At 43.9% G+C, this 15901-nt stretch overlaps 1 protein-coding gene across 2 annotated transcripts in view; it reads left to right on the forward strand.

Annotated features, from left to right (window-relative positions):
* Positions 1-15901, forward strand: part of LOC111973151 (limb region 1 protein homolog) — a 211260-nt gene that overhangs the window by 190233 nt on the left and 5126 nt on the right. For both annotated transcript variants that reach the window (XM_070446715.1, XM_070446716.1), the window contains 5 exons: positions 1610-1687; positions 5582-5655; positions 6059-6149; positions 6784-6850; positions 13667-13828. In XM_070446715.1, the coding sequence (XP_070302816.1) occupies positions 1610-1687; positions 5582-5655; positions 6059-6149; positions 6784-6850; positions 13667-13828 (472 nt within the window). The remainder of the gene's footprint in view (positions 1-1609; positions 1688-5581; positions 5656-6058; positions 6150-6783; positions 6851-13666; positions 13829-15901) is intronic.

The following is a 15901-nucleotide window of genomic DNA, read 5'->3' on the forward strand; positions in this document are numbered from 1 at the left end:
GGAGAGTGAGTGGTGGAGGGAGGAGAGTGAGTGGTGGAGAGAGGAGAGTGAGTGGTGGAGGGAGGGAGGGAGGAGAGTGAGTGGTAGAGGGAGGTGTAGGGAGAGCGGGATGGAGTGCAAATCAGACAAGCTCATAGTAAGGACACTGAACCACAGTGTTATAAAGTGATTTCAAAAGGGCATTACATCACAAGTCCTTTACTGTCCGTGGCCCATCAGTCAGTCTTCAGAAGCCATCAATGCTGACGTGTTACTATGGTCAGGCAGGTTCTCAATGTGTAGAGTGATTTACAATGATTGAGGCCTCATCTCTGCAACCATCTATTTATGTCAGAGCAAGAAGGCATATCAGTAGCAGCAGCACGACCTCCCATCATTTAACAGGTAGACTTAGAAATCAAGTTCATCAGAATCTCAGCTTTTGTTTGATCTGTTTCTATAATGAAGATTTGTCTGACTAATTAATGAGGAAGACTGTGATTTTCTGGTTTGTTGTGAAGGCCATATTACCTTCAGCCCCTCTGGGCCCTGAGAGAAGAGATGGTGTTGGAACGCATTCACCATATGTTTAACCAAACCAACTAACTCTAAATAAACCCTGAGGCCATGAGGTGCCACTCCTCACCTTTTAATATCTTTGATATATTAATTAATGAACCAATTTAGGAAAACAGTCTAATAATATCGGAGTTGATTCACTCTTGATTTAACCTAATGTACCAGGCGTAGAAGAAACTCCTGAGCGGGTCGGCAAAAGAACCCCAGAAGTGTCTGTTTTTGCTTCCTCCTCCTTTCCCCCTGAAAACCGGATGCTTCCGGTTTCTACCCGACCGGCGCGGAGGGGTGCTCTTGATTGATTTGAGGTGTTGCTCGTATTTGCATATACAGTAGGACTCCAAATTCTGAATGTGGTGGTTTCCCAACACTGACCTCTCTCTCTGCACGCTGTCTCGTCCTCTGTCTCTCTTTCTCTGCCCCCCATCCTCTCTCTCTTTCTCTGCCCCCCATCCTCTCTCTCTTTCTCTGCCCCCCATCCTCTCTCTCTTTCTCTGCCCCCCATCCTCTCTCTCTTTCTCTGCCCCCCCCTCTCTCCTTCTCGAACTCTCTCCCCTTCTCTCTCTCCCTCCTTCCTGTCTCTTATACACATCTAGATGTGTATAAGAGACAGCCCTATATAGTGCACTATATCGGGAACAGGGAGCCACCTGACCCCCGTCTGCAGCACTGAGCATCAAACCCCTGGGTGTGGTGTCTTTTGTCGACCGTGTTTAAGGAAAGGCTCGGCTAAATAGTCACCGCTGCGACAGCTGGGCTTTCAATTGAACCCCCACACACACACACACACACACACACACACACACACACACACACACACACACACACACACACAGAGTAATCTGCTTCTTTTAGCATGCTCAGTGTTGTACAGCGACGGTGCGTTTGCTGAGCCCAAGTGCCTGAGATTATTCAAGCTGAGTGTGGAACCGCTTACAGAACAACATGCATTCCAGGGGACGGACCAAACGACCACTCATCGATTAGTTCTGTGTTGTCTTTGACCTGATCATGTTAAAACCCCCTCTTGTTTCTCGGCTCCCTTCCTCCGTAGACTATCTCAGTCCTGCTGGTGGCGCTGAATGTCCTTTATCTGCTGGTGGATGAGACGGCCATGCCAAAGGGATCAACGGTAGGCCTGGCTAGAGTTACTTCCTGTTCCCCCCTTTTTAAACAGATGCACACCGGAGCCCGTTTTCACACACACAACACAGATAAACTCAGAGCCAGGCCGCTACTAAACTAGACCGCTGCGAAGGTGCTCGGCAGTCGCCGGGGACATGAATCAAATTCCGGATATGCTCAGGTGCATGTTGGGAAGAAAGGAAAGAGAACTCTGGGCCAGATGTTTATCGTAGCAGAGCTATGGTCCCCCTTTTTACTGTGCTGCTCCTCATTGAAAGTCATTTCACAGGGGTATGCAGATGAAACGTGTGATGTGTGTGTGTCCACGGCAGGTGAAATAAGCTGCATTACCCTCTCCTCAGTGTGTGTGTGTGTGAGAGTTCAGTGAGTAGCTCTGTGGTACTGTGTGCACCAGGCAGGCCAGGTGAACTCCTTTTATGAGTCTGTCTGTCTAACGGGAGTGCTTAATGGCCCTCCAGATTGCATCTCCTCTTGCATGCAATGTACTTTCTTAATCTCTTTATCTCGTTTCATCTGGTACGACCGAGGTGTGCGTGTGCGCTAGTGTCGTGTGTGTGTGTGTGTGTGTGTTTTTTCCTTTCGTCTGACAAAGGCAACAAAATGTATCTTATTTCTGCCTCATTTCTCAGCTCGTCTTGCGGGCGAATGGCTGCCCTCCTCGACATTCCAATTATTTTATCGAGGAGATATTTTCTTTGGCATGACGCGTTGCAGAAAATCCCCCAAATTATGCTTGTCATGCAGCTTGATTCCTGCCTCCCTCCTCCCCCTGACAGCCACAGCACAGCTAAATGGTTTACGCGTTTGATGAGCTGGAAGGATGCCACGCCTCTGATCTCACATCGCTACGGCGACAGGGGGTGGGGGGGGTTGCGTCCCAATGCCCTCATACGCCGCCTATGCGCTCAGAGAGAAGAGGGCGAGAGGGAAAGGAGGAGGGGAAAAAGGGGGAGAGCGGGAGGACTGGGCCAGGTGGGATAAAGAGATGGAGAAGGGACAGGGAGAAAGGAAGATGGAAGGGGGGGAAAAGAGAAGGCCCGTGACCTCCAGACTGTGGGAAAGTCAAATGAGCTGTAGGGCCAGGAGCAGAGTACAGCAGCACAATGGAACGGCACTGCGGATGTTTGTCCGTCCCCTCCCTCCCCTCTCTCGCTCCCTCACAACACCGCGTGGCACTCGGCATACTGAGTACCACAGGCTGCTCCGACCTCCAGCATCCTCCACCTCTGACTCAGACAGCCTGGGAGGAGAGGAGGCCGATCCAATCAGGACAGGGCTTTTTACAGCTTGGCGAACGGGTGTTAAGAGGACCAATCATTATTATTATTGTTTTTTTAAGTGTTATTGCCGGCTCGTCCCCTGTGGAATTAGGGCCGTCACAGCATCGCACGGGTTTTAGTAAAAAGCTGAGGGATGGGCCTGAAGAAATGTAACCACTCTAAAATTCATTAGAGCTCTTGATGAAACGACTGACCAATCCAAGATAAACACATTCATAGTTTTAAGCGTATTTTTTGTCTCCAAATATTGGAGTAAAACAGGCTCCTATTTTGGGTTCTGATGGGCGTCTGACAGTTGAACTAAGCTCATGAGGCGTTCATAAGTTCTATTCTTCACGAGTCATTGAGTGTGTTTCATTCATTTCTAAATCCCAAAAATGGATGTAGCAACTGGATTGTCCCTTTTTTTAAGGTTACAATTGGGGAAGGGGAAGCTGATCCTAGATCTGTACCTAGGGAACCTTCATCCAGAGCCCCACCTTCCCTGAACCTTTGACTGATGACTCGGGTTGCAAAATTCCAGGAACTTTCAATAAATTCCCTGGTTTTCAAGAAATCCCGGGTTGGAGGATTTTCTGCTTATTCCCTCCCTATTCCGCAAATCCTCCAACTGGGATTTTGAGAAAACCAGGGAATGTATTGAAAGTTCCCCGAATTTTGTAACCCTACTGATGACAGTCAGTTCCTTGTCAGTCTGCAGCTTTGCAACACAAAAAACCCCATCTTAATCCACAGAATATATTTTTCTTTCTTTCTGTTATTATCCGTCATTAAAACTATGTGAAGTACATCAAAGTGTGGAGGAGGACGGGACACACCTGAAGGGCCCAGCTGGCCCCGACCGCTGTGTGTGTACACGCTCTGCGCTCGGGCTCACGACCTCACCTGCACACAGGTGCTGCTCACCGCTAATCCCAGAAGCAACAAACACACCAAGGCGTGTCTGAATGAGCCAGCCGCGGCAGGCTGCGACCGACACCGACCTTACCCTCTGCCCCAGCCCGCCCCAACCCACCACTAGAATGCAAAGGAGACCAGGTTGGAGAGAGGCGGATTGAGAAAGCTGCCACGTACACACACACACACACACACACACACCTGCCACTTTGACATGTTAATATCTTTACAAAATGGCAGAACGGTAACACTGAAGAGTTTACCTTTCCCATAACGTTGACACACACAAGCATAACACACTCCCTCTCCCACACACACAACCCCTCCCGCTCCACTATTAATAGATGACACCAGATGCTGTGTGCTAATTCTCTGAGGGGGCCTCCGCGGCACATCTCTACAGTAAGCTCCTTTAGATGCCACTTGCATAAAAATGCATGAAACGACCTGTCAGACTTCCCTTTTTTTTTTTTGCTCTTTGCTCTCTTTGTGTGTGTGTGTTGCGTGTACCAGAGAGCGCTTGTGTTAGAGCGAGTGTGCAGAGTGTATGAACAAGTGTTTTATTTAATTTTTTTAAGGTTTGAATGCAGTCGGGGCTAGCTCCTAGTCGTGACGCCGGGGAAGTGTTCAACTTGATAGAAATGCAGCACTCTGAACAATAACGTGTCCCTGTGCTGCTGTGTGTCACAGCATAGATCTCTCCAACGGACAGGCCAGCATCCCAAATGCCACCCTCTTCTGTAAACCGTGCACTACTTTTGAGAAGAGCCCCACGGGCCCGGGTCCAAAGTAGTGCACCACAGCAGACAAAGACATTGGCGGTGTCCCAAATGGCACCCTATTCGGTATAGAGAGTGCACTGCTTTTGAAAGCGAGCCCCTTGGGCAGTGGCGACGTGCCCCGTAAAGGGAATATAGGGTGCCGTTTGGGACTCGGGCGTTGTCTTCCTCTGCTGTGTCGCTCCAACACAGAGAAAGCGGCTCATTGAGCCGCTTTGGATTGAAGTAAATAAGTGGTTAACGTAAACAGTTACGGTGCCAAGTCTGACAAAAGCAAATATCACACAGATGCCGAGGCTAGTGGAGTGTGTATATATAGATGTATCTCTTTCCCTGCACAAACTTCAAACGGGCAGGGCAGAAAAGATCCGATTTGTTTGCCAAAGTATTTGTTTTGTTGTTTTTTTACAAGTTTTTTTTTTTAATGCTCCATGTTTTTTACCGTCAGCACTTCAATGCCTTTTTCGCTTGTTTGAACACCTGTTCACATGCTGTGTGATCGACAGTGATTTAAAAAGGGAGTATTTTTCTCTCTTTCATCGCTTTCCATCCATTACTGAGCCGGTTTTGATTCTGTCTGTCTGTGTTGAAGAGAGAACTTTGATTTGTACCAAGTTGAAACTTCCCCTTCTGTAATCACATGCCCACAGATTACGGAACCTCACTAAGTACTTCACTTTAACTTTGTCACGTACAATCATTTTACTCATGATTTATTTGTGTTCTTCCGACTACGCAAAGACATGAGAGATCCTAATTTTGAATGATGATTTGATTTATGGTCTAGCCTTGTGGTCACTACCACCTGCAGCATGGGATTTGAATCCAGCCCATTTGCTATTTCAGCACACTCTCTCCTTTCCTCGTCTCTATCCTATCGAAGTTGTCCTTAATAAAATACACTCTCCCTCTCTGTCGTTCCAGGATCGGGGACTTGGGAACACCTCACTGTCCACGTTCGGAGTCATCCAGGCCGTTGTGGAGATCGTCCTCATGTTGTATCCTTTTAATGACCTCCTCTGCTCCGGGGCCAGATCCGTATGAAGTGTCTCAGGCAAGGAGTACTGATCCAGGATCAGGTCCTCTCTGGCCATGTAATCGTGTTCATTGTGATCGTAAAGGCAAAACTGATCCTAGATCAGCAGTCCTACTCTAAGACTTGATACATATGGCCCGTGCTCCGTGGTGACCCCAGTGACATTCCTAGGACTGGTGGTGTTGACTTAAGACGTAGCTTAGCCGGACACTTTCCGGGACATTCTGTCGTGTTTCGTCACCTCATTTCACCTTTACCCGTTGGTGAAAAGGTGCCAACTGACCACTTGAAATGTCACTAAATGTCCATGTTAAGGCGTTTTGGCTCGAAAGCATAAGGATGTCTTGTCCTTGATTCAGCAACAGCTATTTGATGGTGTCCTCCGTTGTCGGCTTCTACAGCTTGCGAGTGTTTGAAGGCCTCACTCCCAGGAAAGACGACACGACCATGACAACGGTAAACACACACACATGAAGAAGGTGATATATTTAGGCCTCCTTTTGTTTCATCCTCTTCAGCTCTCTCTCTTTCTCTCTCTTTCTCTCTCTCTCTCTCTCTCTCTCTTCCTTGCTTTCATTCTTTCTCTCTCACTCCTCTCCTCTGGCGTCTTCCTCACCAGCCCTCAATCTGAATGGTTCAGTTGACCTCTCGCCCCAATATTTGTTTGTGCGTTGCGTAAACATGGACGCCGTGCAAGCTCTTATTTTCAGTGAGAGAATCGGGGGGGAAACTGTGTGTGTGTGTACTCTGTTTGGCCCACGGTGGCAGCCATTCACTTGGTAATGAGCAGGGGGAACGGTGAGGCTTTGTAACTAGCCAGGACGACTCGGTGAAAGGACTCGAAAGCCACAAAGGAGCAGAACCTGGTAATGAGCATCTTCAGAGGTACTAATTGCACAATATGTGGAATCCATTTACTCTGAAGAGGTGTGTGCACGTACACACACACACACACACACACGCTGACTTGCGAAGCTATTCTCGCCCTCCCAGTTCTCACACTTAAACGTTTCATCGCGGCCTATCTATTTGTTAACCTGAGTTCACGAGTTAAAGTTCTATACTCTAACCCTGTCTCTCCCTCATGTAGATCATTGGTTGCTGTGTGTCCATCCTGGTGCTGAGTTCAGCCCTGCCAGTCATGTCCAGAACACTTGGTGAGTTTCTCCTGCCTTTCATTCAACCTTTTTTATTTGGGGGGGGGGGTCCCCGATGGCACTTCGTTCCCTACGTAGCGCACTAAAGCATAGTTGATGGAACCGATAGGTGAGCACAGATGTACGTGTTTAGTGGACTGCTTTGGATCGTTTTCATGACGAACGTATTGGAGGGCAGTGATGGAGGGAGGTGAGGTGACCATCCCATTCCCGGTCTTAAGTAAACGACCACGAGGGCCAGTCAGAACTTCAGCTATCCCCTTCCGTCCCAGCCCCCCCCCCGCCCCTCAGACCGTTAAGGTTAACAAGTTAAATTCCTTCACAGTTTGCCATGGCGATTTGAGAAGAGAATGGAGCAAGAGGGAGAAATGACAGGTTTAGCAGCGCATTCACAATGGTACTAATAGACACGCAGCGAGCAGGCACAGCTGTTTAAATAGCGTCATCGTCGTCTGTCTGCGTGTTGGCGTACAGTGAGTCGTAGGGAGCGTTGCAAAATACCAACAGGTTCTGCTCTGTGACGCTGAATAGATGAGATGGAATAAACGTATGAAGGCCACCCCCATCCAAAGCCCTCTGGAGGAAGACATGGGGAGAGGGAGTTTTGGATATGTGTGTTATGGGAAATCGAAACTCTTCATTGTTACCGTTCTGCCATTTTGTGAAGATATTAACGTGTCACGGTGGTGTTTGTGTGAGAGAGAACCGGAGGGCATGGTCGATTTTTAAGCAAAGTAAGTCAGATGTCTTGGGTTTCAACTACTTGAAAAATCATTTCCTGGCTTAACAAACCAATAGGAAGTCTCCAAATTGTATATACTACCCATCTGGCACCCCAAGCAGACTCAAACAAACTCTCAACTTATTTGAAAGATTTTTTCAAGTATTTGAACCCAGGTCTGACATGAACACAAACATCACTAAGAATTGAGGTAATGTGGGAGAAAATGGGTCTGATGCCTTATGATAACCTCTGCTTGTACAGAATTCCTGTCGGACGGACGCCATGTTTTATTTAAGCTTCTCTTGAAAGGGAGCGATGGGACCTGTAATGCTGCTGAAATGGGAGTGCTCGGTACTGTTTTTTCCCGTGGCAGCGACGGCAGGGTTAGTCAGGGTGCAGACAAGGGTAAAAGTCCCATAAACACATTTTATTTCAGGGAGGGAAAGGGACGGCTAAAAATGACCAGTTATGTAAGTGTGTGTGTGTGTTTGAAAGCATCAGAGTGATATAGCCTGCGTCGGAAATGGCACCCTATTCCCAGGCTCAAGAGTGCGAATATTTTACTTGCATATGCGCCTAAATATTTGCGGTGCGACCTGGAATTGTAATTTAGGAGCACCAGTGCGCCTAGGGGGAAAAAATCGTCCCCCGTTGATAATTGTTGCAATGATTACTTCACTGTACCACAGCCCCTGAGTGCCATGGAGAGGACACTGAGCGCAGATTCATGACCGTCATGATTGCACCATTACTACAAAGAAAACGTCTTGTTGCCTCAAATATTTTTCATTGTGCTCCTACATTTCTTTGTGTGCTCCTAAATTTTTCAACTTGTGAAAAGGTCAGCGTCGAGCCCTATTATTACCTACATAGTGCACTACTTGAACCATGGTGAATTGGGTGCCATTTTAGGACGAAGACATGCACTCGAAACCCCGCCCCCATTGAGAAGTTACTTTTCTTCCCATGTATGTTTGTGTAACTTTTATCTGCAGTGTCCCCAAAAGCACAGTCAGAGACTGCAGCAAAGAGGACTCTGGTCACTCCTGTCAGCCTGGCTGCTGTTCCTGGGATAGTACACTGTTGCTGGGCAAAAGTAGCGCACTATATAAGGAATAGGGTGCCATTTGGTGCGCACACTATCAAGCGGAGTACAACCATCTCAGAAAATCACCGTTTATTACATAGACGCTATTCTAGATGTTCTTTTATCGTTCCTAATCTGAAGCCGATTGAATACATAGGCCACCTTTCTCCGACGATTTTAGTGGATGTGTTATAAAAAATGAATCCGTTAATGTAATCACCACGGCATCGTCCATCTTACTTGGAGTGGATGGTGAGACGAGATGGATTCCACTTGGCCCACATACACACACAATGCTACATTCTGCAAAAATGGTGCTGATAAAAACTGGCTGAAGTGAAACGAGTGGTCAGAGGAAGACCGGTTCTTCTAAGAGGGGTTACATCATCTCTAGACATATGCCATATAGCCCTATGGGTCCTGGTCAAAAGTAGTACACTATATCGGAAATAGGGTGCCATTTGGGACGTAAGTGTAGTCTCCTCTCCTCTAATGCCAAGAACCCCTTTACTTTCCATCAGCTTTTCTCCTAATACCAAACCCAAGATCTAAACCTTTAGCATTAGAAATTAATTTAGCTTGACCGTAGTGGCATGGTGTATTTAATGCGGTCTCTCTCCACCCCCTCTTACTGTCTCTTTACAGGCATTTTGGTTAAAGGCCCTCGATGATCGCCAACTGCTTGCAGAGGCTGTAAATACATCTTTACAGACACTCAATCTCCTAATCTAATTGTTGTGCAGCGGTTTCACAGGCATTATCGTTTTTTTTTTTTTTTTAATACACATATTACCTCGGTGAGCTATGACAGTTTTGGAATAGCTAAATGTGATGAATTGAATGGTTGATGTATTGGTATTGGGTATGCTTGTCGTGTTTTAATAAAATATTTATGCACACAGTTTGGGTGCATGCACTGTGAGTTAGTTCACACTAAGAACATTGAAAGAAAGCACAGGAATGAATGATAAGAGTTTAGAATATTTACCGCTGAAGAATTTTAATCCACCTCAGGGTAAATTATCCTCCTGTTAGTGTCACTTTACTTTTTTTAAAGAGCACTAAAACCCTTGCGATTCTCCACATGAAGTCATACAATAGAACACAGAAAAATCTGGGAAACCAGGCCTAGTATTCATAGCTGACTTTGAAAAGGCTTTTGATAAAGTACGACTGGAATTTTATATATGAATGACTGGAATATTAACATTTTGGAGAATCTCGTATACAATGGGTTAAAGTCATGTACAGTAACCCTAGGTGTAAAATAGTAAATAATGGCTATTTCTCAAAGTATTAAACTGTCGGAGTAAAACAAGGTTGTCCACTATCAGCATATCTATTTATTATGGCCATCTAAATGTTAGCTATAAAAGTCAGCTCCAACAATAGTATCAAGGGGCAAGAAATCCAGGGCTTAAAAACAAAGGTGTCATTGTACGCTGATGATTCATGTTTTCTTTTAAATCCACAATTTGGATGCCTCCACAACCTCATAGAGGGGCGGCAGGTAGCCTAGTGGTTAGAGCGTTGGGCCAGTAAATGAAAGGTTGCTAGATTAAATCGCCGAGTGGACAAGGTAATAATCTGTTATTCTGCCCCTGAACAAGGCCCCTAGGCGGTCATTGTAAATAAGAATTTGTTATTAACTGTCTTGCCTAGTTAAATAAAGGTAAAATTAAAAATAGAGGATCTATTTTTTTCAGTGCCTTAGACCGCTGCGCCACTCGGGAGCAAAAGTGAAGTGGACATACTAGGTATTCATATTCCGAAAGAAAGAAATTATCTCTTTGCAATACATTTTAATAGAAAGTTAGCAAAAATAGATAAGATCTTGTTACCATGGAAAGGAAAATACCTGTCTATTTGTGGAAAAATCATCCTGATTCTAGCTTTTTAGTCATATCCCAGTTTACCTATTTGTCTATGGCCCTGCCTACACCTAACGGCTTGTTTTTTAAATTATATGAGTAAAGAATATTGCATTTTATTTGGAATGGCAAGCCAGACAAAATTAAACTGGCCTATTTATTTAATGAATATGAATTTGCAGGTCAGAAACGATTAAATATTAAAGCATTAGATCTCTCACTAAAGGCTTCAGTCATACAAAACTATACTTAAATCAGAACTGGTTTTATAGCAGATTAGTAAGAATGGCTCACCCGGTGTTCAAGAATGCCCTTTTCCCTTTTATTCAGATTACAACATCTCACTTTTGGTTATTTGAAAATGAAATAATCAACAAAATGTCACTTTTTAAAACAAGCCATAGAAAGTTGGTTGCTATTTTAGATTAATCCACCTGAAAAGACAGAACAAATATTACGGTTAAAATGAAATATACTAATTGATTTAAAAAAACATTATTTTTGTGGAAAAAAATTAAAAGCGGTATAATCTTTGTAAATATATCATAAATCGGACTGTTGGAGTTATGTCACACATGCAGCTAACAAGAATACATGGAAATGTCTGCTCTATTCAAAATTACAACCAATTAGTAGGTTGTAATTTTTACTGCAAAAATGGAAGAGACTAGTGGAAGGGGGAGAAGGTAAGAAACTTGTTTGTTGGCCTTGCATTAAAGACCAAAATTGGTTATAGAAAATTGGGATAAATAAAGAAAGTATACCAGTTTTATTTAAGGACCAAAAAATTGTCAGCTGTGCCATACAAGTTTATGAACTGATAGTATACACAAAACAAGTTTTTCAATTGAAATGATTATATAAAATCCCTTCAACCAATAGAATGTGCTATATGGGGGGGATAAATAAACACTCCTCTGTCTCTGTCAGTGCTGGAGAGATAGATGGAGGAGAGAATCAACCTCACAATGCACTGGCACTGTCTGCAGCACATCTCACGCATTAATTCCTCATCAGAATAACCACAGAGGTGTGCATAGCTACATAGAGGACAGGAGGAAGTGGCCACCTGGCCCTATTATCTCAGGGATGAGCATTTTTGCCAGCAATAATATCATTGTGAAGTCTGTACAAGTCGTTTTTGTGACGTTCTAATGAAGTTCAGGCGTTGTTCTGTTTATGATTCATACTAAGCATACACTGAGACCAGTGGAGGCTGCTGAGGGGAGGACGGCTCATAATAATGTCTGGAATGGATTCAATGGAATGGTATCAAACACATCAAAGTCATGGTTTCCATGTGGTTCATACCATTCCATTGACTCCATTCGAACCATTATTTTTAGCCGTCCTCCCCACAGCAGCCTCCACTGACTCGGAGACATTCACGCCATGTCTTGTCTGAGTGGCCTGAATGGAGGATTCCCTCTCGGCAGGGGGTCAGACCCGCCCGCCATGAGTTGCACAAGCTGTCTTGGCTACAGCGGAAACCTACAAGATTCTGCTTGTTTACTGTTTGAATTAGATATGTGTACTTCAGAGCAGTTGACTCAGGTGTATGTGTGCAGGTGACGGGGGTCTCATTGATAACCATGATGTGTTGCTCATTTCTTCTGTTTTTTTGGGGGGGGGTTTTCACTCGGTTTTTACACGCTAACAAATTGTCTAAGGTCCCACTAACAAAACCGTTTCCTATGAAAGGAATCATATGTAATCCGTCAGACAATGAAAATTACCTTTTCTCAGGAAGAGTGGCATTGGCTGCTAAATACGTTACATAAAGGGTTTGTCTATCCTGGATCCGCCGTAGCCTGAGTATCTTAATATGCAGTGTACATCAAATGGTTTTTGGGGTATAAGCCCTTCTTTCAATTTGGCCTTTCTTGCCTGTTGAAAGAGTTGGCCTATTGAAGAGAGACACTTTCCAAAGTGCCTCAACTGCCGAAAGAACAGGCATTCTTAAATAGTTAATTTGCTGAAACCCCATGCAGTCGTGGAAAGGGAAGGGTTTGTGCTTATAAAAACAGTGCTCGTCTTGCCAAAGGTGTTTGGAAAAAAGAACATGGTATATTTAGTGCCCGTCTCTGGGAAAGAATCAAGCTATCTTTCTCTCTCCAGATGTTTGCCCTGTGTTTGTATCGATTCCTCTTGGTTTTTAGTCCATCAACAAAGTCCAATCATGTGATGCTGCTCATCACTACATCTCAATGGGAATCCTAGAATATTGATAGGCCTACATTACACATTAGTTAGACAGATAACTCAACCAGGGGTAAGAGCTGGTGTCAGTAACCAGGTTTCCAAGGCTGGTGGAAACAGGAAATATTTTTGTCTGTAAAATGTATTATGCAAGAAATGGCAGTTGAAACACCTTTATGTGCAAATATTGATATAATAACCATCGTTACGTATAGGCCTACAACCACGATGTGGAAAAGCAGGACAAGTTTATCGGCAGATGAAACAAGTTATGATGCACTTCATATGGTGGTTATGTGCACGGTGACCATGGACATTTACAATAGGCTAAATATTGCGCTAAGGCTATTATTTTAATTCTGGTGACATGATGATGTTTGGCTTCCAATGATCAAATAAAATTATATTTCTCTTATGTGTATCTCATCATATAATCTTATCCGTGTACTCTTGTCTAGAGAGCATGCGCCAAAACCAGATTGGTTAAGTTGGCTATTTAGTGTTTGACGAAACCGTTGGTAGAGATGAAAAATGAGATGGAAACCAATGTACAGAATAACAACGTTGTATTTGTTATTCGGTACATTGGAATTTGATCGCTAAAAATATTTTAATGAGCACTACGTCATCATGCATGTAGTCTTTTATCCACAACAAGTCAGTTTGATGGAAACATCTCTGGTGGGATAATGCGCATATTGTTTTTTGTGCAGGTTTTAGAATATTCACATGAAATATGTCGCCAATTTAGATGGAAACCTAGCTAATGATGTAGAATTATCAGTGTGCAAATAATGTTACGTTTCATGAGAAACCCCTATGTTCCAGTATCTCAAAATCATCATGATATAGTTGATTGTTTTGTGTTAATGAAATCCATCCACTCAAATGGCGGAACATTGAATCTGGTGGTCTTTTATTTAATATCTTCACAGGTATCACCAGGTTTGACCTTCTCGGAGACTTTGGGAGATTCAATTGGCTGGGAAACTTCTATATCGTCCTGTCGTACAACTTGCTGTTTGCCGTGGTAACTACCCTCTGCCTAGTCCGGAAGTTCACCTCAGCAATCCGAGAGGAACTCTTGAAAGCTTTAGGTAACATCTTTATATTCATATACTCATGTTCATGTCAAACCAAGCAGAAATTACAAAATGACTGGTTCATTGAGTTACCGGTGTTCTTAAAGAATGCATTGCTATATACAATAATTAAGCCTAGTCAAAGATTATTACAGGCAATGAGAACAATCCGAGGATACTGTTTTCAACAATTGATTGCTTACAGGTTCATTTATGTGTTATTTAAGAACATATTGCTATCTATAATAAAGTTGTATGAAAAGAAAGGCAAGCCCATTTCTCAAAGATTATTACAGACATCTAGAAAAATCCAAGGATACTGTTTTCAGTTAATTGCTTACTTTATCCAGCCCCGGCGGCAGACTTGCTCAGCCAGGCTTCATCGTCTAAATGTGAGGAGTTTGCGTTATATTTCCTTGTAAAAATGGCTAACATAAGCTATTGCAGTGCAGTCCCTGTGCAATACTGAACCAGATTGTCCCCTAACTCGGCCTCCCACCGTTGAGCTAGTTTTCCATGATAAATTAAAGAGCATTTGAAATCCTCCACCTGTACAGAGTCTTAGATTTAAATGCCATTTTTGAAGATATTAGTAGAACTGGTAGTCTGGAGAAATGGTTTGGTCTTTCTGATACTGTGCTAAACTGGTTTCATCCCGATCTGCCTGGGGAAGTATGTATCAGGGAGAGCAGATATCACCTGTGGAGTCCCTCAGGGATCTATTCTTGGTCCTCTCTTGTTCTCACTATACATGTTACCCCTTCATAGCTATGCAGATGACATGCAGCTATACATATGTGCAGCACCAGATGACCCTAATGCGATCAACTGATAGGTTAGTTGTTTTTGAGAGCTTTAATACATTTAATGTCCAATAACTTGGTACATTTGAAGGAGGACAAGACTGAGGATCTGGTGATTTGGCTTAAGAGTCCAGAGGGGACAGCGAACATGGTCACCTGGCACTAGTAAAAAGGAGGTTAGGAACTTAGGGGTCATCCTCGACTCATGGTGTGTCTTGTACTTAACCCTTAGCCTACAGAGTTCGCGCCACGAGTAAATATAATGAACATAAAAGAATCTCCATCAAAATCCGTCTAAGCTGGAGAGATGTTTTTCTGCGTGGGCTGTGTCTCAATCAACTGCATCCGCCGATACCTCCTGCAGTGAAAGGTGGCAGAGCTAGAGCGGTGTTTGTCAGACCATGAGACATCCCGAAAATCGTTTTTCTCACAAAATCGTATGTAGCGTCCGACCAGTTTGGCGTACAAACTCTATTGAAAGATGACTCTCACGAACACAGTGGTGTTCTCCGTTTTGCTCTAGGGTGCCAAAAAGCCTCACAAGACTTGTCTGAAGTCGGTACAGCCTCTTCTGACAGGGTCTGTAGTGTTCGAACGGTTTGGGCTACACACCAATATGACCCCTCTGTGGAAAGCTGAGAATCTCACGAAAATTATGAAAATGTCTGGCCAGACCTAGACTCATCTGAAGGTCACCAGTACCAGTTTTAAAATTATGGAAGTATATATGGAGATAGTTTAATGCCTAAAATAAGGGGATAAATACATGACAAAAAATCCTGGTCTTATATATCTCTGAGAACCAACTTCCTTTAGATTTTTTGGGGGGACTTTTCTTTGGACTGTCTGTTCCATGTAGTGACACTGTTATTCCGCTCGTTTCTATTGGCTAATAGCAGTAACTCCATATTCTATGTTTCATCCAATATACACTGCTCAAAAAAATAAAGGGAACACTAAAATAACACATCCTAGATCTGAATGAATGAAATATTCTTATTAAATACTTTTTTCTTTACATAGTTGAATGTGCTGACAACAAAATCACACAAAAATTATCAATGGAAATCAAATTTATCAACCCATGGAGGTCTGGAGTCACACTCAAAATTAAAGTGGAAAACCACACTACAGGCTGATCCAACTTTGATGTAATGTCCTTAAAACAAGTCAAAATGAGGCTCAGTAGTGTGTGTGGCCTCCACGTGCCTGTATGACCTCCTACAACGCCTGGACATGCTCCTGATGAGGTGGCGGATGGTCTCCTGAGGGATCTCCTCCCAGA

Source organism: Salvelinus sp. IW2-2015, linkage group LG14 (assembly GCF_002910315.2).
Source record: "Salvelinus sp. IW2-2015 linkage group LG14, ASM291031v2, whole genome shotgun sequence".
Taxonomy (NCBI): domain Eukaryota; kingdom Metazoa; phylum Chordata; class Actinopteri; order Salmoniformes; family Salmonidae; genus Salvelinus; species Salvelinus sp. IW2-2015.